Source organism: Triturus cristatus, chromosome 4_1, assembly GCF_964204655.1.
Source record: "Triturus cristatus chromosome 4_1, aTriCri1.1, whole genome shotgun sequence".
NCBI classification, from domain to species: domain Eukaryota; kingdom Metazoa; phylum Chordata; class Amphibia; order Caudata; family Salamandridae; genus Triturus; species Triturus cristatus.
In genome coordinates, this window is record NC_140585.1 from 891,424,492 (window position 1) to 891,449,359 (window position 24,868).

General features: G+C 44.8%; 1 protein-coding gene across 2 annotated transcripts in view; it reads left to right on the plus strand.

Moving 5' to 3' along the window:
• LOC146855741 (NACHT, LRR and PYD domains-containing protein 5-like) overlaps positions 1-24,868 on the plus strand; it is a 376,900-nt gene that overhangs the window by 237,301 nt on the left and 114,731 nt on the right. The window contains exon 6 of one of the 2 annotated variants that reach the window (XM_085653656.1): positions 18,408-20,100. In XM_085653656.1, the coding sequence (XP_085509782.1) occupies positions 18,408-20,100 (1,693 nt within the window). The remainder of the gene's footprint in view (positions 1-18,407; positions 20,101-24,868) is intronic. The other variant, XM_085653657.1, reaches the window with a different exon arrangement.

Consider the following 24,868-nt stretch of genomic DNA (forward strand, 5'->3'; position numbering starts at 1 on the left):
ACCATTACGTTGTGGTCTCCCTTCTTTTGTTCCCCTTCCCATTTGTGATTTAATTCACCATTTCTAATTGTCCTGCCTCTAATATTTTCCAGTTGAGACATTGTTTTTTGTTGCAAACTGCGCCCGGTCTCACCTGGGTTAACGGGCCTTACTCCTGTTAATTGTTCCTCTAGATGTTAAGTCAAGGCACCTTTTCCTGCTTATGCTGGTGTGTGTGAGAGAGCAAGGCTTGGTCATCCGCATAGTGAAGGTCATTAAATGTAGAGAATAAGGTACATTTGATGCCTCTGGCTTCGTCTTCTGTTGTGTGTCAGATCACACTGGCTAGGTTGAAGAGCAACACTGTCATTACACATCCCTTTCCCACACTGGTCTAGACTAATAAGCTATTCTCATTATCTCCCACCTTACAGGTAAAATTATCATAGAAGCTCTTCATAAGGAGAACTATCTGCTGCTGTATGTCATAGGCTCTCAGTATACACCAGAGGCTGTCACAGTGGTTCCCATCAAAAGTTTTCTCAGAGTCAATGAAGCTGATGAATAATTGTCTTTGCCACTCCATGCACTGATGTTACGTAAAGTAAGGATCTGATCAACACACCCTGTTCCCTTGCAGAACCCAGTCTGTTATTTTCTTAAGTACTTGTCTCCGGCATCAGAAATGCTCTGTTTAATGATATTCGTCAGGATTTCACTCAAAAGGATGATTCCACACTTTTTTACATTTGGTTAATACACTCTTCTTTGGAATCATGATAATGATGCTTTAGTTCCCGTAATCTGGTACTTTCTTTCCCTCCTAAATCGATGTAAAGACTAGTAGAGGATCTTGGCTGATGTTTCAGGGTCTGCCTTGGAAATTTGTGCATTCAGGTTGTCCTGGGCAGGAGCTTTTCTGTTCTTGAGAGATCAGATGGTAGAAAAGATTTCTTCTTTCTCTGGGGAAGGCAGTGTTCACATTCAAGTCTGTCTCTGCTTCTTGAATGTTCGCTTCGCTTTGTAGGATGGATTAAGCCACGCCCTATTTACAACACTAAGTTAGCATAACCGAGATAATTGTTAGCAAACCAGCTTGTCGTTTCTGCTGCGCGGCACACGACACTGTTGTTATGTGTTATTCATTTTAGAAATGCTGACTCGACTTTGCCTTACAGGATAACAAACTGTTGTTTCACATTCTTAACAGTGAAATGTGCCCTTGGTCTGTACATCATGTAAAGAACGAGTCTGGGTCACTAGAAGGTACAGAGTGTTGTGATTAGATTGATCGTACCACTTTTTAGACATATCATACATGCAGCTGCCAATAGCTGAAGGACAAGCGTCTTTAACATTGCAGAACAGTTTGGGGTTGAATTCATTCGAACAGCAGAGCTGATGCATGAGAGAGCTAGCTGATCCTTAGATGTGATTCTACTAAGCTGATCTATACGGTATGGGGTCCCCCCTGTTAACCTAAGAGACCTTCTAATAGTCTAATAATAATGTATTAGATTCTAGAGAAAGGAGTGTGGCTGTATACCACTGTCATTATTAGTATGATTGCTCCTTTCATTTTGTATGGTATTGTAATAATGCTTATGGTTCTGATCTGTACCGTTAGTCTGCTAGTGTTAGCCAAAGTACTGCATCTTAGGACGCGAGGTTTATAAAATAAACTCTTTAAACTTTACCGTGTCTGTATTATTCTGTTGTGGACTAACAAATAGATACGAACAGGTATTTCGGATTCCCACCACTCCTGAGAAATATCTAAGTCGCTTGTTCTGGTTTGTCTATACATTGGGACCGCCTAGCTAGATCTAGGCTAACGAATGGGATACTAAGCTAGTCGGATAAGGGGTTCTTGGTTCTGAGGGGAGTTTCTGGTATACCACAATTCTCTGAGGTCCTGGTCTCCTGCGCATAGTTCTGTGCATAAGCAGAATCCCTGCAACATGGCGCACCTAACGTTTGGTCTTATGATCTGAGACGCTTTAGTAGTACTTGTGTTAGTCCACAACCACCCTCACTGTTGTTTCCGGATAACAGGAGTGACGGTTTAACCTGCCTAGGTTTTGACTATAGGTTCATACAAGCTTGATAATTAAAAAGGTTACAACTTTTGAGCCCAAGTGCTACTGTAGATATCGTTGTTGCTCTTTAGAGTGTCCTTATGGCGGTTAATATTCCCGCTCATAGTAGGGTTCCTCTGCGCACTCATTTGAGGGCTTATGGGGTACCTGATGACGGGATGGCCGTGGTCTTTGTGGTCAGTGCTGATGCCACCTACCCTTATGAGTTGTTTTACTCTTGGGTGACCTTTGAGGAGGTGGATACGGACGATAATTTGTTCTACGAATATACAGCCACGCCTGTGCCTGCGGTTTATGCCCCATATAGGATGCTAGAAATACCTATTTCTGCTTGGCAGCATACAATTTGGTTTAATGGCGCCCTCCCACATGAGGTCGTACCGGCGAGAATGGGCCCGTTGTCGATTGCAGGGGCCACTTGGCCGGTACTGGCCGGATATACACCACACCCACGCTACCTGACGGTGGGAGTGGGTGATTTACGAACGCTGCACACAGCCCTGATTACGGTCCATAGGGCTTTAGTGCAGTATGTGTCACGCACAGTACAGGTGGGAGCACCTGCGCTTGCTGGGCACGGGGCTGGTCACCATCACGCGGTGGTGATAAGCCCTGTTATGGTTAATGCGGTTGTCGGCAAGCACCCCCTCAGTAAGGATGAATTTCCTTACTGGCTTGCAGAAAAATTTGATCAATTGGAAGCCGTGTTTCCAAACACTACACCTGTGGATAAACACAGGATACTCACCATTACTTTGCCGAAGGACCTGGTCCCTGATATTGTTGATTGTGACAATTGGGGTAAAGTCTTTGCTGCAACCTATTCGAAGTGCTACGGCACTCCGTCTATGTCTGTACTACCCTCCGTCATCAAAAAGGTCCAAGACAATCATGGTGCGGAGGCAGCTATTGAGTTAGGATTGAGGCTTGTCGACAGTTTCGATGTGGTTTGTTCCATGGTAATGGGCAACCTCAAAGGAGATGCCATGCAGTTCCAAGTTGGTAATATGCTGGAACTTGTGGATGTAGCCGATAGACCCAAGGAGTTTGCAAAAATTATTGCAAAAGCCTACAGGATGGTTGGGCGTAGTGCTTTAGGCGTGAAACCCACCATCAAAATTCCTGATGTAGTACAGCAAACTAAGGTGAGTTCGTCTACCAAGGACGAAAAGCCCAACTTTCCTAAACAAAGTTGGCGAGCCAAAAAACAAGAAAAACAGCAACAGAAACAGGTTTCTCCTTCTGCCTCACCCGTACAGTCGTATAGTGACCGCACTTATGATTTGAGCGATTGTACTCGTATTAAGTCACCTGATAGGTTTCAGGTTTCTGAACAACGCTCTCCTCGTTCTTCACAGGAAACATCGGCTTCTCATACTGGTGGTGGAGAGCGTGGGAGAGGACGGGGAACTCAAGGTCGAGACCAGCCCCGCCAGACTGACGGTAAAGGCAAGCAGGAAGACACTGCCAGACAACGTCCACCGTTTCAGAAAAAGAAAGTTGCTGCAATCTCAGCGAGATATGCCTCAGATGGTACGGACACAGCTTCGGAACCTGACATGGGCACTAACGCTGCTAGACAGCGCGGCGGAAGTTACAGTAGTGCGGCAAGCATTGCGTCCATTTCTGGAGGCGACAGCAACTGACATTTATGTGACAGTTGAAACTGCTGATACTCGCGTAGCTCCTCCAGAAAGATTATTTGAAATAGTCCTTAATATTGAGGGTGACATACAACGCAAAATTAAAGTGTTTTTTTGGGACAATCTTACAACCACCTATGATATTCTTTTGGCGGAGAAAGATTGGCCTCCGGCTTCCATTTTGGACGCTCCAAGGGGAGAGGAAGTCATTCTTCCTTCCTTTGGGCACGCAGTGCCCACGAATGAGTCTAATAGGTTGGCCGGGGAGTGGGCACAGGTGCTTGCACCTGCGTTATATCGTAATCAGGTTGGCTGGGATAAATGTTCTCCCAATCATGAGATTCCATTGCGGTCCGATCCCCAGCCTCAACCCCAATACCCCATGCGTCGCGAGGCAAGATCTCACGTCGCATCCATCCTTGAACAATTGGAATATCAAGGAGTGATTGAGACATGTGTGTCACCCATGAATAATCCTTTATTCACTGTGACGAAGCCTGACGGGTCGTACCGCCTAGTTTTGGATTACCGGCATTTAAACTCGCATTGCCGGATGTGTGCGGTACAAAATACTCATAGTTCGGCTCTCGTCGATAGTCTTGTGAGAAAACGTTTCAAAACCACGCTCGACTTGTCAAATGGCTTTTATTGCCATAACCTGGCCCCTCATAGTTATGAGTGGACGGCCTTTACCTCGGATGGCAAACAAAAATTGTTCAAGAGGCTCCCGATGGGCTTTAAAAACAGCCCTGGAGTTTTTTCCGCTCGAGTGGTCTCTCTCTTGGAGATGGTAGACCCGGAGGCATACTCGTATGTTGATGACATCTATCTGACTGACGACGAAGTGCTTCCACACCTTGCTCGTGTGGATAACATAGTGACTATGTTTGCAGACTTCGGTTACAAGTTTAACTTTAAGAAGTCCCACATTGCTGAGTTCACAGTGTTATTCTTGGGGTACGAACTCAATAATGAGGGTCGAGGCTTGGCACCGCACTTCCTTGAGAAATGCGCACGCCTTCGTATCCCTACGACAATGAAGAAACTACAATCCTTGCTGGGCTTTCTGAATTTCGGTCGATCCTACATTCCTGATTATGCCCAGCGTATCAAGACGCTGTACGCTTTGGTACAACCAACTTTTACCAAATCTTGCTGGCTGCCTGAGCATTCATCTGCATTGTATTCTTTGCAGACTGATCTTCTTACTGCTAAATATTTAAAAACTCGTGATAACCGCACCAACCTGGTCCTTAGAATTGTTCCAGGCGCGGAGGGTTTCACGTACTTAACGTTCAATGAGGGCGACACAGTCCCCATTGCATACAAATCTCATCTGTACACTTCGGCTGAGCTGCGATTTTCCACTGTTGAAAAAGTCTTGACAGCAGTTCAGATGGCGATCCTGAAAGAACGAGCGCTATCACAAGGAAAGCGCATGCTGGTGGTAACACCGTTTCCTGCTCTCGAAGCAGTCACTAAAGCTAGTGTACCGAATTCAAAGGCTTTGCATCCAAGGTGGATACAATGGGCGACCTCCTTAGCTTCGCCTGACGTTGAATACATCTTTGACGCAGCGTTGCAGACTCAGGAGAGTTTAGAGTATGAATTTGTTCATCCTGCTCCTCTGTCATTGCGCCCTGTCGAGGAATACCATTGTGTCATATACACTGACGGGTCGGAGCAACCCGCAACTGGATCAAGGCACGCTTATTCAGCGGCTTGCGCAATTGTAGTCGGTACTTTCGTAAATGAAGAGTTCCAATCTGATGCAGTGCATACACAGTCATTGGGTAATTGTACCGCGCAGTTGGCGGAGCTTCATGCTCTAGTGCTTGCACTTGAGTTTGCTGATCACAGGGTCACTACTCTTATAGTGAGTGATTCTTACTATTGTGTTCAATCTTACAACGGCAATTTGCTTTTTTGGATTATGAATGGTTTTCGTGATTCCAAAGGTGGCACAGTGAAGCATAAAACGCTTTGGGCTCGGGTGGCAGAACTTAAAGGGAGTCTGCCACTTGTGAATGTAATTCACACTCTTGGTCACCAACGAGTTGGTGTCCATGCTGTCGGTAACAGTTTGGCTGACGAGGCAGCTAAAACCGCAGCGGCGACATATTTAGTAGCAGCAGTTACAAGATCAAAATCTAAGATTGATGCTGACATCTTGGCAGCTATTGCTGCTTCTGATACAGGGACAAACTTCCCTAGAGGTTTCCCTTCTCGATACCATTATCACTTAAGTCCTGATAACGTCCCGTTAGTGAGGATTAACGACTTTGGTGATAGATTGATTCCCAACGCGGACTGCAGACCAAATTTGATAACGGCTGCCCACGAAGGTGTTGCGTCTGCGCATGCTGGAGTGTCAGCAACTGTGTCTCTTTTGCAGCAACGTTACTGGTGGTACGGTTTGTATAAACAAGCGCGGGCTTATGTACTTCGTTGTGACATTTGCCAGCAGATTAAACCTTCTTCTGTTGCGCGTCCACCTCCAACGCAGCTGCATATATCTAATCAACCACTTGCGTGTGTTTATTTAGATCACTGCGGTCCTTTTACCTCTGATACTGCGTACAAGTACATCTTGGTTGCAGTGGATTCGTGCACACGTTTTCTATGGGTGTGGCCACAAAGGAGTGCTGATGCCAGGACTGTCATCAAAGTATTGCGTGTCTTTATAGGGAGTTTTGCATGTGGTACCCTTCACTCTGATCAGGGCCCGGCGTTCGCCTCTAAGGCGTACAAAGAAGCAATGAGAAGTCTGGGGGTCCAAGTCAAATTTTTGTCTCCATATCGGCCTGAGGGCAATAGTGTTGTGGAACGAATGAACCGTGACCTAAAGCAATCGTTGACAGCCAAGGTATTAGGTACAGGCCGGAACTGGCTTGCCCACTTGTATGACGTCAAACGTGCACTTAATAACCTCCCTAGAAGGTCTCTGGGTGGGAGGACCCCTTACATGATGCTCTTTGGAGTGAGAATGTTTGTTCCGGACCTTGACGGTCTAGACATGGCGGCGGCTGCCGCGCCTTTTGACCTAGATGACCACTGTGCTGTATTGCAGAATCTACAAGACGCAAGAGACACTCTAGCAAAGGAACACGTGCCCTCTACATCCGAAGAAGCGCTCCAGTTTCCGGTAGTCGGCTGGCTACCTCGAGTTGGTGACCTGGTCCGTGAGAAGGTGGAGAACAAGAAGGAGTTTGGCCCCTCTTATCGTGCACCAGTCCCGGTGCTTGGAGTATTGGGTACACGTACAGTTGTTTTACCCCCACTTCCTGGTCGCAAGGGTAACAGGTACATTTCAATTGAGAATGTCAAGCTACACAGGGTGGCCGATTCTCCATAGTATGACACCTTCGGTTTCCTGCCCTTCGATGCTGAGAAACTCTGTTGTGATACCACCCTCTATCATCGTGCCTGAGGTTTCCATTGAGATGCTTACAGTTGCTGATCCGCCTGTGGCACCTACTGCTGGTGGTTTGCCTGATGATCCTGAGTATGCTTATCCTGCAGAAGTCCCTTTGCCCCTATTACATACAACAACACTTACCCAGTCCCATTCTTCCTTTGAAACTGAATCATTGACTTCCACTGCCCCTTCCAAAATTTCTATATTTTTTGCCTGGTTCAAGAGACATTTTTTGGTTACACCTTGGACTTACATCTGGCTGGTGCTGATTTGTATTTTTTTATTCATGACAATTGGCTTTGTGGTAGTGTTTTTTAGACTTATCAATGGACAAAACCTGAATGAGCGTTCTACAATTCAATTAATTGATGGACATTTGGCCCCACATTCCTCATCACACATCATGAAAAGAGACCAGACGTTTGTGAACATCACCGCCTGGCCTGTACGTGATGGGATTGCTTGGGATGCAGTGAACTTTCAAATTCATGGTCCCACCGAAGTTATTAATGTGCCAACTGTTTTTCGTGTTTCTATGGGTGATGTAGTTAAACAAAACATCGCTCAGATGATTGGGATGTACAAGCAATAGAAGCACTGTTTTTTTATTTCAAATATTATGCTGCTTTTGATACTGAGGATCTGTATTTAAATACTGCAAACTACGATGGGCAATTTTGTTTTCAACATTATGGCACACATTTCCTACACAGAGCAAATACTTTTCGAAATTTTGGTAATTTCACTCAATGGGAACATTGTCCTGTCCCTATGCCTGGCAGCTCTGCCACTTTATTGAAAAAATTCACATACTTTTCGGATTTTAGTGTGTCAAACCCTGATTCTTTTTATTTTAAGGTGGCAGTAGAACCCACTTATAAGGTCAGATTGACACACACAAAATTATTATATTCCAAATCATTTATGGATGAATTGGCTATTGGAGGTTATGACGTATGGAAAGCTACTATCGATCTTAAATCGATTTGGGGAACTAAACCGTGGCAGGTACAACGAACAGAAGCTTTGCATCGTGCCGGTCTTATCCCAAACCATATATTATTTTTGAATTCGTCTATTTTTCAGACCACCTGTTTTGGATTGGCTATATCTAAAAAATTAATTTCCCCCTAGATACCGGATCTGGGTGCTTAGCCTGGTTGGGAGAATCACTCAGATCTGTCCCTTACTATGTTGCAGTCCCTTGTTTCCAACGGCACATTCAATATTTCAACATTGAATCCTGAGGGTTGGTTGGTTTGGCAAACAAGCTCAGATTCCTGTCAACGTCAGTTTCTGGATTTGGCTCCAGGGTACACACAACTTAGGGTTTACCCTCGTTTTACATCTTCACACACTGTGACTACCTACTCTGTAGGTAAGTTATGTCAGTCGTGGCTGCAACATTCCACGTTAACTTCAGTTAAGCTACATTTATCACGATTAAATGATAAAAATGGATTTGAATGATTTTATTAATGGTCCTGCAAATGGCAGGTCCAAACAATGGGTTTATGCTATTTAAAATGAAATTTGGAAATTGTCGCAAATTGAAGCTGCTTCTAGATTACATGCTATTGACCAGGCCAATATGGAAAAAGTATTGGCTGTGATAGATAATAGTATTAATACTTTGTCTTCTAGAATTTATACACTAGATAATATTGTTTCCTCTGTCGTAGACATTGTGCAAGATGATGTATCTGTGTTGTATCATGGCCAAAATCAGTTGCGTTCAATTATGCAGTTTGCGTGGATATTGCAAAACGTTAAAGGCTGGGAAAGTCCCTTGGGATTACATGAATATTTCATCGTTGTTCCTTCCTTTTAATTTGACAGCAAAACAGCAGTTCATGTCCATGAAAGATGCAACTTACGCATTGCTGCACATTGAAAAATTAGAACCTTTACCTTTTTCTGTTGCTGAGTTGAATTCAGCCGTGTGGCTTATACACGGATTGATCACTTTACCTTTTAGTCTGTTTAAATTTAGTTCGTGCATGAAGCATTATGCCATTGGTAGATATGAACAACTTGGTGATGCGTTCCTGCACGAAGTTTGGTCACTTCCGTTCACTTACAGATGCGTAAGGGATGGCAAGGAGGTTTACTTAAAAGGTGAAGAATGCACTTCAGCTCCTGATCATTCTGTGGTTTGTAGACATATACAATTACATGGCCCTTGCAATATACACGCTCCTAATTTGGCTTGTGTCCTAAAGGGGATTCCAATGCCAGTTATAACGTCTTCTTTTAAGCTGCTTGCCAATAGTAGTTATTTGCTTTTAAATAGTGAAGCTTGCTGTGGGATGCTAGTGGGTATTCCTTACATAGTCACTGTTTCGCAGAAGGTGGTTTGCTGTAATAACGTCCTTTTCCCACCCCCGCAAGGCCGACTCGATATATCCATCTGGCCGGCGATTCCAACCTTGAACGCAGAGTTCAATAGGATGAGCAGAATAAGGGCTCTTTTGTCTAAGAAGGAAGTTGCGTTGACTTCGTCCCGTGAAACATTTCTTCTTAATGTGGCGAACACGCGCATTGAGGTACAAGCTCTTTTAAATACTGACCTCTCCCTCCATTTTGGAACCTTGATTCAAACTATCTTTAATGCCTCGTCTACGACTGGCCTTGTTCATTTTTTTAAAATTGTGGGCTCGGGCCTCGTGACATCTTTCCAGACTGTTTTTGGTGTGATCCTCGCATTTTTACATTCTATTTTTTCGAGTGTCTTCGGAGGGTTCCCCTTGCTCCTCGCTTTGGTGGCTGGGATCCTCTTGTTGATTTGCGCACTTCGATATGGCTGCACAACAGGAGTTGCAAGACAGCATGCTCCGCCTGCTCCATCTTCGTAGCCGGATGCTTGATTATTACGGCACTTTCCCTCTGGCGGTCTTAAGCGTCAAGTATGGATTATCTTTCCGGTTTCCCTTTTTTACTTGTGTGCAACCTGTCTTTCATTGCCTAGATTGTCCCTTCCAGTGGGCTCTGGACTTGTGCCTGTCAAACTTGGCGTCACCTGACCCGGATTTTGATGAACTAATGTGCCCCTTAGTGGCTCATGATTTTGATTGTTCTGGTGTTGGGTTTATGGCTTTGGGTGCTGCACAAGGAGTCCTTGGTGACTGGGATATCGGAGAGGCGGCTATTGAATTCCTTGAAAGGAGTTATATCGAGGATGCTGACAGTTGTCCTATTGTGGTGCTGGATGCTCCGTTAATTGATGAACACGTGTGTTCCTTTCCCTTGCTAAATTGGATGGCAGATACTTTTGCGGACCGCTCCAATGATTTCCTCTTGGAAGCTGTTGCAACTTACGGTGCATATACCTTTATGGATTGACTGATTGACATTGTCACTCCAGGGTGCATCCAGGGGTGTTCATTTTTTCATCGATTTTTTTTTTTTTTTTTTTTAAAACCTTTATTGACATTTCAATCAATTACACATATGGGCCTACAACCCCCGGGGCCGGCCGCTAAACAGTCAGAATAACAGAAAGCAGGTCTATCACAGTCAGTACCTCGGGGAGCAAAATCTCGACGCTAGCATACTCTCAGTCTCTGAACAGCCCAAGTAGGAGATCAGGATAATAAAGGTTTACATTTTATAATAGAAAAGGATGGAAGGATCAGGTGCCAAACAGTTTCCCAGCAACGAAAAATGGCAGGCAGAACGATGAGCGTAGACAATAAACAGCAGTCTATCTAAGCAATGGCGCTGAGACAGGAAGTTCAGGATGTGGAGGAATGACACGGCCATTTGCGCCTGCAACCCCCTGCCCCGAGACCCAGGAAACTCCACGGAAGTTATGGCACTCCGGAAACAGCAGTGATTAACAACAAAGGAGTACTACCATGCTGATCCCAGAAAAAGACAAAGAAAAATAAGAGAAGAAAAGGAGGCCATAGAAAAAGGAGGTGAAAGACTAAAGAATCCCCCCCCAACCCCCCACCCTGCACCTCTGCAGATTAGTACGGCCCCCCCCCCCAGCAGTGTGCCTGTCGCCCCGGAACCAGACCCGAAATATAGAAGAAACCGAGAAAAGGAGTGGGAAAAGAGCCCCCACCAGACGGGGGGGTAGAGAGAGTATTAATAAACTGGAGGAGGGCCTGCAAAGCACGCCCCCGGCTTCTCCCTCCCGCACCATACGTTTTCCCATAAAGCATACAATAAAGAACCCAAAATCGACCCTGTCAAAGAGGAGTAAGGAGCATTACGCACTTGGTACACTAACAGTTATGCCGTGAGAGCACACAACTCCCGAGCCCGCCCGCCTAGTATATGACCACCTCTGAAGGGTCAGCATCATCCTTGGCCACTCTTTGCAAACCCACCCATGCATACCCCTCGTCCCAGTGCCATGTCGAATGTTACCAGGAAGAGAAATGTCCAATAAAACTCAGGAAGCGACACACACAGGTAGGGTAGAGGGCTCTGAGGATCGACACAGTCAGCTCTATGGAGGATCGTCTTTCCCAGTGCCGAGCCAGGATTCACACTGCACACCAGGCCCAGGAAGGCGGAATCAGCCAGGGCGGGCGACCGTTGCTTGGATGTTGCCTGGGTCGTCGGAGGCCGCGCACGGGACAAGGCCACCACCCCCCACTCAGGTCCGAAACCTCCGGAACAGACCAGATCCACAGCCAGCTGATCGCACGTTAATATACTGTCCGGAGAGTCCAGGCGTGCACTATTCACAGGGGCGGCCACGACACTGTCCCCCCGTGCGCGGTGTAAGAAGTCCCAGTATACCTGGGGATAGGCAGGCGGCAACTGTTCCGACGCTGATGTCACTCCATCGAGCTTGCTCCCCAACACCCAGGCGCCGTGAATCAAGGTGGAGTGAAGGGCACCGAGAGCCTCGAGAAGGTCACCGTACCCCAGTACAGCTCCCGGCGCTCGCTCCGCTACGCTCCTCAGAGTCGCACCCTCCCAATCCTGCTGCAACCCAGTGTACAGGATGGTGGACTCTGGCATACCAAAATGGCCGCTGGGTAGGTCCATCCCAGATCGGGACCGGGACTCAGACACAAGCGCCTCGGGTTCCATGGCACTGGCAACAGGGTTCCGAGGGCAGGCAAACAATGTGTCCGGTGTGTGGTCACGGGCCACAGTCGTCCCCACCACGGACCAGCCCCCGCGAAAATCCGGGAGCAGCCCGCAAGAATCGGGGCAAGTTACGGGCGGCGTCCGGGCAGCTCACCGGCGAAGGCTGAAGCAGTCACCGGAGAGTCTTGGAGTTGCCACCTCGGGCACGCACTCGTTCAGCTACGCTTAGTGGTAGGAGCGACGACGGCGAAGCGCAGTCCGACCTCCGCACCACTCCGGCAGTCCGACCCCACCCAGTCACCAAAGGCCGCTGTTGTTGCACTGCCGCCCGGCCACGGCGTCCACTCGAGGTCCCGGCTCCAGGGCTGCACAGGCCGCAAACTTCAGACGGACATTTCTCCGGCGGTACCGCTGCCAGAAACTTCGGGGTCACACGGCCGGTTGCCGCTCGCGTTCACCAACACGGGTAGATAGCGCAGGCTAAGGATCTCGTGCAGGATATCTGTGCGGGGTGCGGAGGTTCACGGAGCCGGGAGCCTACGCTGCCGTCCCGGTCGCCATCTTGGCTCCTCCCCATCGAAATTTTTTTTAAACTATTTTTTTAATTAATTCTCAGACTTTACACTTACCTTATATGGACTTATAGTTCATGCCCTTGGTTCCGTTCTATATCACTTGAACTCTGCGTTCTTGATAAGTGTATCCCTATTGGTTCGTGCTCCGATCATGGGGGGGTGTAGGATGGATTAAGCCACGCCCTATTTACAACACTAAGTTAGCATAACCGAGATAATTGTTAGCAAGCCAGCTTGTCGTTTCTGCTGCGCGGCACACAACACTGTTCTTATGTGTTATTCATTTTAGAAATGCTGACTCGACTTTGCCTTACAGGATAACAAACTGTTGTTTCACATTCTTAACAGTGAAATGTGCCCTTGGTTTGTACATCATGTAAAGAATGAGTCTGGGTCACTAGAAGGTACAGAGTGTTGTGATTAGATTGATCGTACCACTTTTTAGACATATCATACATGCAGCTGCCAATATCTGAAGGACAAGCGTCTTTAATATTGCAGAACAGTTTGGGTTTGAATTCATTCGAACAGCAGAGCTGATGCATGAGAGAGCTAGCTGATCCTTTGATGTGATTCTACTAAGCTGATCTATACGGTATGGGGTCCCCCCTGTTAACCTAAGAGACCTTCCAATAGTCTAATAATAATGTATTAGATTCTAGAGAAAGGAGTGTGGCTGTATACCACTGTCATTATTAGTATGATTGCTCCTTTCATTTTGTATGGTATTGTAATAATGCTTATGGTTCTGATCTGTACCGTTAGTCTGCTAGTGTTAGCCAAAGTACTGCATCTTAGGACGCGAGGTTTATAAAATAAACTCTTTAAACTTTACCGTGTCTGTATTATTCTGTTGTGGACTAACAAATAGATACGAACAGGTATTTTGGATTCCCACCACTCCTGAGAAATATCTAAGTCGCTTGTTCTGGTTTGTCTATACATTGGGACCGCCTAGCTAGATCTAGGCTAACGAATGGGATACTAAGCTAGTCGGATAAGGGGTTCTTGGTTCTGAGGGGAGTTTCTGGTACACCACAATTCTCTGAGGTCCTGGTCTCCTGCGCATAGTTCTGTGCATAAGCAGAATCCCTGCAACAGCTTGTTGCTACTAGTCTGTTCAAGACTTCTTTGAAATGCTCGACCTAGTGTACTTCCTGCTCTTTCTCTGTTGTGAGTAGTCTGCCTTGCTTGTACATGATAGAGGTGTTGTATGTTGTACAAGATTTACCACTATCTATCTTTTTGATCTTGAAGACCCTCCCCCATTCTCCTCTACTGGCTGCTTCCTCTGCTTGGCTGGTAAGGTTATCCATGCACGCCCGCTTGTCTACTTTTGTCATTCTTTTGACTGCTCTGTCTGCCTCTATGTATTGTTGCTTGTGGTTCTCCTGCAGCCTCTCAGATTTTGACTCCATGAGTTTCTTTTTACTGCCCTCCTGCCTTCAATAGCTTGACATGTGTCTTGTCTTATTCATTCTTTTGCCTTCCTTGTCTTGGTCCTTAGCATGTTCCACTGCTTTTCACAAAGATGGAAGGGACCTTTTCTTATTTCTTGGAGACTGTCTGCAGCTGGCTCAGACTGATTTTCCGTGTTTCGCCGGAATTGGGACCTGTTTTGGATTTGTGAGACGAATCCCTTCTCGGTCTTAGGGTCCTCTAATTTTGCCACATCAAAGTGCTGTCGTCCTGATGTTTTGCCTTCTTTGTTTCTGAGTTTCAGCTTCTCAAAACCGGTCACTAGATGATGATCGCTGCAGACATTCATTCTCTTCCTCACTTGGACATCTTGCTGTGAACATCTCCAGGGGCCGCCTATTATCAGGCGGTCAATCTAATTTCTGTCTCTGCCACTGAGTGAGCACCAAGATAGTTTATAAATATCATACAGAAGGGCCTGATCATTTGTGGCACAAAATTCCAACATTCTTACTGCATTGTCATTCAGTGTTCCACAATCTTCCTTTCCCATGGCTCTGTCACAGGTTATATTGTCATTTCTCATTTTAGTATTCAAGTCTCTCTTCACAATCTTCAGGTCGTGGTTCGACATGGCTTCAAGCTCAGCTTGCATGTGTTGGTAGAATATGTCCTAGACTGTTTCCTCTGTGTCATGTGTTGGAGCATAGCACTGGATAATGGTGGTGTTGAATATCTGCGTTTTAATCTAGTTGTCGAGAGTCTGATGTGAACAGATTCCATTCATTAAACATTTCTCTGTTCCCTTGCTCAGGATGATGGCTACTCCTTTGTTATGTTGGTCATCATCCCTTCCCGAGTACAGTACAGTCTCTACGTAGTGGTTTTCATTCTGCCAAATCAGTTCCACCGCTTTTCGCTGACTCCCAGGATATGTAGGTTGTAGTGACTCATCTAAGATGCTACTTGAGGCAGCTTTCCTTCATCATAAATACTACAAATGTTGCAGAGTTTAATTATGGTCTTTCAATTGGCAAATGAACTTTCATAATCCTGTCAATAGTTACTTATGGCTTATTGACTACTGCAGTCATGCATTTCTTAAGCAAAGACTCTTGAAGTTTCTTGTGTCCCGAAGAATTAGTAGCTCTTTCTGCTCTTTCCGTTAACAAATGCTTTTTATGGTACAAGGTGGCTAGCTTTGTGCCCAAACCCCAACAATGAGGACCAGTGGATTGCGCTTTGTCAGGTCTCTAACTTTAACTTGTCCGGCTTGGGAGACCCTGGCAGTAGACTAAGCTCTAGCCAGCATAGTTCTCCAGGCCACTGAGACACACAAGCCCCTCAACCACTTCAAGGTAGCGGTCCTCCAAGGAGCACTAAAATAGAGTAAGCTAACTACAGCTTTGGGGATCTGATTAGAATGCCCCCTAAATGTTTATGGAACTGAGTATCTATTGTGGGATGTCTGCAGTGTAGAGGACTGTATGCACTGGACTCACATATGTTTACATTTTCCTCTCTTGTAATGATAAATTCATCTCAGAGGATTGAGGATCTATACTCTGCCATCCTGCTAACTAGACCCATTGTAAATATTATATTCCAGGATGGTGCTTGGCCGGCCAGGGTACTGGGCAGGTAAGTTGCAATCTATGTAAGGGCACAACTGGCACAAAGTGCAGGCTTGAGGTTGGTGAGCCAACACATTAACAGAGAGAGCCAAGGGTGAAGGTCCACACTGACTCTAAGAGCCCATGCAAAACCCGAGCCCTGAAAATATTTGCTAAGGAAAGCAGGCATTTCACCTTCCTACATCATATTATTTGAGAAGTATTTATTAACTGTAAAAATGTTCTAAACATGAACAGAGAAACGTTCCTGCCACTACTGTGATCAAGAAGCTATTATTGAACAAAGAGGTAAGTAAGTTGCCATGCAACATTATAGAAAATTAATTCAAGCACAAGAGAGTTTATTGTACAATGGTCATTCGGTACAGACATATGTTTGAAGATGGTCTCGTGCGATAATGAATAAAAAAACAATAGGTGAAATGCATTATTTGCCGAGGAGCACACATTTTGGTCAAGCAATAAAGCTAGGATTGATCCCAGTTTCACACTGAGCAGAAGGGTATCTCTTTGTAAAATCTAAGATTAATTAATATTCTATCTTAGAGGGTGAAATTACAGGTGGGTTACAAGCAGAATCCTCATTTTATCTTTAGTGGTTATGAATAACGTGAACCTCCCCAACGGATACAGACTGTGTGTTTGCAGATTACATGTATGTAACTGTTTGCCATGGCTATGTTCACACTAACATAACTCAGTGTATTGCAGGATTTGAACCTTTTAAGTGCTGGTTACTCAAGCACATCAGCACACACAGCACTGAAAAAATGAAATGTCTTTGTAGCAACTGCTCTTAATAGAGGCACTGTTTCATGGTAGAGGACTTTGCTTAAGGAGTATTTACTAGCAAAGCTAATGGAGCATAAATCATTTTTGTTTTGTTTTTGTTGTATTTAACCTCTTCCTGCTGTTACAAATTTTCAAACAACCACCCGTTTGACAGCTAATGCCCTTAAGACATTAAAACAGTACTCTGTGGCTGCCTCAAATAAAGAAGGGAGTTTATAGCATATGGTAAACTGTAAGACAGGTCATCAATTTTTACTACCATAGTCAAAGTTTTGAACTCCCTAAATCTCCCTAAATTGTGTTTTCCCTAAAACTCCTGTATTTAGACATGGTTGCCAAGAGGCTTTGAACTACGGCCTAACTCTTTGCTGTCTTTGTTTAGAGCTACTTACCTCTCTCGCTTCTGCCTCACTTTCTCCCTCAACCCCTCCTCGACTTCTACTCTCTTTCATACCTCACCTTTTAAACTTCCACCCCATCTCACTGCTAACCCTCTCTTCCTTGCAAGTGTAATTATTTCTCTGATCCATGCATCAGTATATTCTTTCTGAGGCACTTGTGGCTTTCACAAACACTTGTGGCCTCGAAGGGTGTACGTCATTAGCATTAAAATTGTGGGCCCGATTCACAGAACTAACTTAAGACAAAATCCTAAACTTACTACCAATTCAATTCAATTCAAATAGACTTTATTCGGATTTCAAAAAACCATCCATAAAAGCACAGAACCAAAATTTAAAATACACAGTTTATCACTACAATTTTAAGCCGCAAATTAAAATAGCATATAAAATATAACTTTAAAAAGCAACAATTAAAATACAATTATACAGTCTTACTAAACTGTACATTAAACCATCATACGTGCAATATATAAAAATATACAAAAATGTAACCACTAACTTTATAGAGGTAAGGCAAATACGATGCATTCAAACTTACTACCATTTTGATATTCACAGAAGGCACTTACCCATTGATGAGTAAGTGCCTTCTGTGAATACCAAAATGAGTAAGTGCAATTATTCCTTTTGGTATTCACAGAAGGCACTTACTCATCAATGAGTAAGTGCCTTCTGTGAATACCAAAATGAGTAAGTGCCTTCGGTGAATACCAAAATGAGTAAATGGTAGTAAGTTTAGGATTTTATCTTAAGTTAGTTCTCTAAATCGGGCCCAGTGTCTTTAGAAATGCAAGTGAAAACTATTTTGGTCATATTATTAAAGAAATTGTGCTGCAAAATTCACCATTTTACTATATTGTTTAAAAAAATGTTCTTGTGGGGAAGAACCCCACCCCGCCCTTGACCCTCAAGCCCCTCACGATAATCGTGCTCGCTTGCTGCGCTCGCTCAAGCTAAGTCATTCTTTCATTGTGCACCCCACCACTGTCAGACTTCACCAGCCACCCTTGGAAGTATATAATATTATGTTTCCTGCCTCTCTCAACTCCAAGCTATGGGGTATCCACTATGTAACTACTTATTGTCTCAAGATCCCGAATATGGTCAATATTGATCCTGATCACGGGGCATGTTGCAGGGCAGCAGTACACCTCCAGGCTATGCCAAGTTGTCCCTATGCCTTCTTTTGTTTTTCCCCAAAGCCGACATACTGATGCTCTGGCCTAAGATACTTGTATTTATACAAAGAATAAATATATCTGGTTTTCTACAAAATGAATAATACTTACTCTATTCTTTGGTGGATGGTTCTTAAATGACAAAGGAACAAATATTAAATAATTCATTAATGGTTTTCATCATGTACCTTTCTTTGTGTTTTGTTTTCTACAGCAGATTCGAATCAGGGGTTCAAGAGAAAAGTCTGTCAAAGGCAAATATCCTGCTGCAAAATAGGAAAAGGAAGCTTGGAAAAGGATCACTGTTTAGAAAGAAAGCTAATTGTTCTAAATAAGGCTGACCTGTGCACAGACATCAGGGGTGATTTTCAGGAGGCTGTCGCCGACACCATCACTTCACGAGAAATGTTCACAACCCAGAAGAGAAGTCTAACCTCAGAACGGATGTTGATCTTGGGAGATTCTGGAATGGGGAAAACATGTCTGTGTGAGGAAGTTGAGCTAGATTGGAAGAATGGGAAAAGGGACCTAGTCTACAAATACGTTTTCTATTTCACACTCAGCGAGCTGAGTTCCTTTTCAAAGCCACTGAATGTGAAGGAACTCATAGAATCAAAATGTAAAAAAGTGACAGAAATTCCCAGTGACCTGCTCAGTTCAGATACACTGCTCATTTTTGATGGCCTGGATAAGTTGTTGCATGAGATTGAGGATTTTGAAGAATGTCTGGGAAATGGTGAAATTCCCATGAATATCACAACACTGCTCTTCGGCATTTTAACAAAGAAGCTCCTCCCAGAAATTCATGTTCTAGTAACGTCTGGGTTCAATGTTTGGAGAAAGTGGAAGGAACACTTCACGTTAATTTTTGTAATGCTGGAGTTTGAAAAAAAGGATATTAAAGAGCACATTGAATTGTTTTTTAAGTTAAATGGATTAACACCTGATTGCTACAAGTTTATTGAAGTTTACAACCTGTCCAGCCTTGTGTCTGTTCCTCTTCTGAATCTCGCTTTTTGTGAGATTTGCAGAGAGCAGGACCTTGAATGTTATGAAGGTAAACTTGACACCCACAGCCGACTGTTTGCCTCACTCCTGCAGTGCACTTTGAGAAACATCTCACCAGAGGTAGCCGTAGCTGTTGAAGAACGCCAGTCCATCAAACAGCCTGCAGAACGGAAATTGAACCCAAACATTGAAACGGTTTGTAAGCAGCTGGCCAAACTCTCCTACGAAAAACTTATTAATAATTGCCAGGAAATCAAGAAAGAGGAATTACCCACAGACTCAGATCTTCTTCTCAAGGACCTATGCAAATTTTTCCTGATAGAGCAAAGTGGGGGCAGTGTTTATACATATCGGCATCACAGTGTGCGAGACATGTTTGCTACCTTCTATTGTGCAGGGAAAGTCCGAAACAATGATGAGCTCAAAGAGTGCCTGGATGCCTGGGCTTTCGGTGAGATCCCAACAGATCCTACAAACGTGCTCCTTCAGGACATTACTCGAACAAAGCAGGAATGTTTACACAACTTCATCCGGTTCTTCTTGGGCGTCTTGGCTTATGGAAAAATGGACGACATCTTGAAAAATCCACGGCCCCTCGTGGATGATCGAAGGCCATTCCTGATTCAGTGGTTGCAGAAATGGATTAGTAGAGAGGACACTGATTTGCTGAACATCTTCCATTGTGTGTTTGAACTGCATGACACTGAAGTGGCAAGAGCTGTATCCAGGTGCTTCAAATCTGTGAGTCTATCTAGTACCCAGCTATACCCTTTGGACCTCACAGCCATGCAATACAGTCTGAGTGAAGCCAACCTTGAAAAACTGGACCTACGGGCCTGCGGGCTGCGTGATGGAAGCCTCAAGTTACTACCAATGATAGGAAGATGTAAAAGTGTATGGTAAGTAATTCAGAATTGCATAAAGATTGATTAATAAGGGTTTCAGACACATTCTGAATCTTTCCACTTAGTGGCAAGGTTATGAACTGTGTAGTTATGTATTCCAAGTTGTTTTGGCTCCCCTTATAAACCATATGACCTCACCCCGTCACGCTGTACATAAGTTTATAATTCATCAAGCCCACAATACTCACAAAAGAGTTAAGCAATAAAATAAATAATAACAACATTTGCACCTCGTTGGGAAGAAACTCTACTTTCCCCCAAGCCATCGTCCTTCTCCTGTGAACCAACTCTGCCTACAGAGAAAACGTCTGTGCTACCCCAGGGCCTTCAACTGCTGCAACATCTATCCAGACTCCTCGGGCCCCTTATTCCACCAGCCTACTTATCACTTTAAATTAAAAAAAGTATAATTATTGGCACAATGGACACAATATAAAACACAGTCAGTGGTTGAGGATGGACGAAAAAGAACTGTGAGGGAGGGTCCTCTACAATAGGGCGAATGTCTAAAGTAGTGTAACTATAGAACTTTATACCAGGCCTCTAGGAATAATGAAATGGACTAATACTCAAAGACTAGAAAACTGTTTGTGATAAATTCCTTAGTGCAACCCTCCATTTCATAAAGAATACATGACATCAGAAGCCAACAAGTCACCTGTCCATGTTCTGTACATCCCAAGCAACTCCTACATATAATCCTCAAAAAGACAAGTAATTGATGTGTTTGCCACAAACAAAGATAACTTACAGATGGATACATTTGTAATTTGACTTATTAAACCCTTTTTTTAAAAACGATATCCGTTCAATCAAGTAAACCAGCTTCTTCTTTTATGGGCTTGTTGTAAGAAGTGCTAGAACTGGGGTGAAATAACACCCCAATCTGGATGCACTGTTGCCAACAAATTCACAGAATTGTTGTAAGAAGACCATACCAGTGCGAATCTATTTACTCACATCCATTAGACACCATAACTCTCTGACATAGCAATGATTGAGCTATGCCAACAATGGAATCTCCAATCCATGCATGAAAGGTGCTCAGATTCTGTTAGCCCTGCAAGACAATCCTGGGGCAGAATTGTCCTAGACAAATGTTAATGCTATTGATATTTCTAAAGCGCAAACTGTTACCCGAAGGTGTCCTGGCGCTGAAACACAATGTCTTACGGTGGCCGAAAGCAGGGGCAAAGGATGTAACTATTAGACCGAAAAAAGCCACGTCTTCAAGGCCTTCCTGAAGTCCAGATGTTTGGTTATGCCCCTAAGATGCAGCAGGAGCTCATTCCATGCCTTAGCAGCACCCACTACAAAGCGTCTGCCTCCCCAGTTAGCCTTTTTACAAAGGGCACTAGCACCTGTTTTGCTCCTGAAGAGTGCAAAGATCTTCCAGGAACATACCATTGGAAGTGGCTTCTGAAGTGCATTGGTCCATGACCTTGTAGGGATTTATGGACCACACACAGGGCTTTGAAACAAACACGTTTTTTGATGGGCAACCAATGTAACTTTTTAATCTCAGCTGTAATTGAGGCATATTTAGGTATGTCTGTCAATAGTCTGGCAGCTGCGTTCTGCAACAATTGTAGTCTTCCCATGAGTCCTTCCTGGATATTAAGATAAAGACTGTTGCAACAGTCTTATTTAGACATTGCTAAAGCAGTAATAACTGTTTGTTGGCTCTCTTTGGGGAGGAACGGCATGATCTTCTTGCAAGATCTCAAGAGTATATGATGTTGCAGAGACCACCGCGTTCACTTGATCCTTGAAGCTAAGTTTGTTATCAATATAGACTCCAAGGTTCTTTACCTTCCTAATAGGGGTTGGCAGAGACCCCATTGTCTCTGGCCACCATATTGGTGACCAGAAATCTGGGCTGTTCCCGAAAAGGACCACCTCCGTCTTACTGGATTTAGCCTCAGACAATTTTGGGCCATCCAGTTTCCCACAGCTGTCATGCAGTCTTGGAAGCGAGCAGCCGTTTTCTGGATCGCATCAGGCAGCAATGATACTACAAGTTGCGTATCATCCGCATAAGAAGTTAAATTAAAACAGTGGGATTCAATCAGAGGAGCCAACTGAGAGACGTAAATATTAAATAGAGTCGGACTGATGGAAGACCCCTGAGGGACTCCACAAGGCAGTGACACTGGTTTTGCCCTAAAGTCCCCGAGGGACACCGTCTGTACTCTAACAGAATATAACAATGTCAATTAGTTTTAAAGTGAAAAAGTTGTAGCTAAATAAAAAAAACTAAGTAGCCGTCTTCCATGTAAATAGTGGAATTCTCTCTCTCGCTCTCTCTCTCTCTCTCTCTCTATCTCTCTCTCTCACACACACACGCACGCACGCACACACACACACACACTCACACTCACACACACACACACACACACACTAACAGTACAGGGATCTCTCACACATGCACCCAAATGCCCTCATTCAGAGCGTTTCAATAATGGTAGACGTGTGGTGCAACAAGGGCAAGTACTGCACGGAGGCATACCACGAATGGTAACATCTGCAGTAAGAAGATGCACATGGTAAAGCGAAAATTGCTAACACAATGAGCTCACATAAAAAAGTAAATCCTCCTCGAGCAGCTAGGCCATGAAAGTTCCTGCTGAACACCAGATAATGGCCATTGCACTTTCTTATTTTACACATTTTAGGGGACATGGCTTAGCTATCCCATTTGGGAAGGCCCATGGCGATCGGCATATGGCTGCTTCCTGTCTGTAATGGCATGGTGATTACAAACTTAGCAGTGTCAACCATTTTAATCAATACTTTACTTCTCCTCAGCTAGTCATCCTCAGTGACAGGGGTATGCCCATAAGTGAGCTCCATAGATCCCATATCCATCCCGCGAATGAGGCTCAATAGACCATGATTGCTTGAGAGCCGGTTTGAAGAGGGTGTGGCCTAAACATTTGAGGTAAATTGGCCTTTTTGTCAGACGAATCTATGCTGATTTGTATTTGGGCCGTGCCATCTTCTTAGGGAAATGGTCAGAGAAATGATAGAATGGAGTTTAATTCAATAATTCCATTTCTTGTTTTTTTCTCCCATTGCATGGATGAGAAGATGATGTGTGATGCAGGTCTCACCTTTACCAATGCTTGTGCCACATACTAGAGAGCCTCAAATAATTAATTGATCCTCTGGATCAGCTCCATATTAGACATATGATAATATGAGATGAATAATCTTAGACACTAACCCACATACAGTACAACCACAATGACAAGAATGAGTAAATTAGTAATTTGGAAAGTGTGCATCAGGACACATGTATGGACCCTTGGCAATCCATCACCTGCATGTAGTACACATGTCTTACTTATTAGATTCAGGACAATCAAGTGCATATTTAGATGCCTTCTGCACTCAGTGGTCTGTATTGCTGCAAAGCAGACATGACAGTGGAGATACCAATGGATGCAACGGAGAGTAAAGAAAAGGTTTCCCATCAAGATGCAGCACATGTTCTTGACAGGCACTGGCTTCAGCTCACACAGCACAAGGCCAAATGAACACACGACTGCCATGAGTGGTATCCTGAATCCTGCTCTGAGATGTGACAATCTGTGAGACGGGAATGATTCCATCTTTCTACCTCTGGGAGGTGCTGTGCAGAAACCAACGGCAATCTCTCATTCACCAACACTCATCCAGAGCCCTGGTTTACTTTTAAATGTATGTCAATGCTATCCAGAAAACATAGTAAAATCAACACTTGTTTCCATGGTCTACAGATTCCAGATACACCCCCAAGTAATCACAGAATTTCGGCAGTCACTTTGCAGTGCTTTTCACAGTTCAAGTTCAGAAATGTCTCAGCACTGGAGTTTCTCTTGCAGGACTTGTAAGATAATGGAATTACACACAGCTATAACTGGACTTGTGCCTCCCACTTAACTAACTCAACCCTTGAATTGCTGCTGCTTGAAAGAGTTTTAAAGCTTTCTGTGCCTGAAGCACCTTGCTCCTGACAAGTTCCTGCCTTTTTTCTGCCAGAGAAATTGTCGTATTCCAGTCCAGTTTTCTGCTCTCTCTGGTTTTCCCTTTTCCTATTAATTTTCTTTCTGTTCTTAGCTCGTGTACCTGCTCCGCAGTCTCTGTGGTTTTGCTCCCTGTTTATTTTTCCTTTGCTTGTTTTTCTCCTTACAGTCTCTAGTTTTCCCATTGTTCGTTCCAGTTTCTAGTTTCCTTTAGGTTATCCTGGCCGATTTAGTCTCCAGCTTTGCCCCATCTTGCTTCTTGAAGTTCTTAGGCGCCTTGTGCTTGTGTTGCAATACCTTTAGGGGTGGGCAGAGAACTCTGCTCCGCCAGCGGAGCGGAGTTAGCCAGCTATCCCCGCCCCCTGGCCGGGTCCCTGTTTCTAAATGCAGCCAGGCCAGGGAAAGCCTCCCGGGGCCCCAGTGGACCCCCGTCCCCAGCACCTGGACCCTCGGCTGGCTTGCAGGACGGGGGGCTCCTGCACCCCGGGGCCCTCCAGATGGAGCTCGAGCCCCAGGCCGGGTCCGAGCTTCTGAACCCTAGCCATGCCGGGGAGGGCCTCCCCGGCCTCCATAAGAACTCCGATTCCAGCGCCCGAACCCTCGGCTCGCTTGCAGGACAGGGGGCTACTGCACCCCGGGACCCGCCAGACAGAGCTCAAGCCCCAGGCCTGGGCCCAGCTTCCAAACCCTATCCAGGCTGGGGAGAGTCTCCTCGGGCCCTGGTGGACCCCCGTCCTCAGCGCCCAGACCCTTGG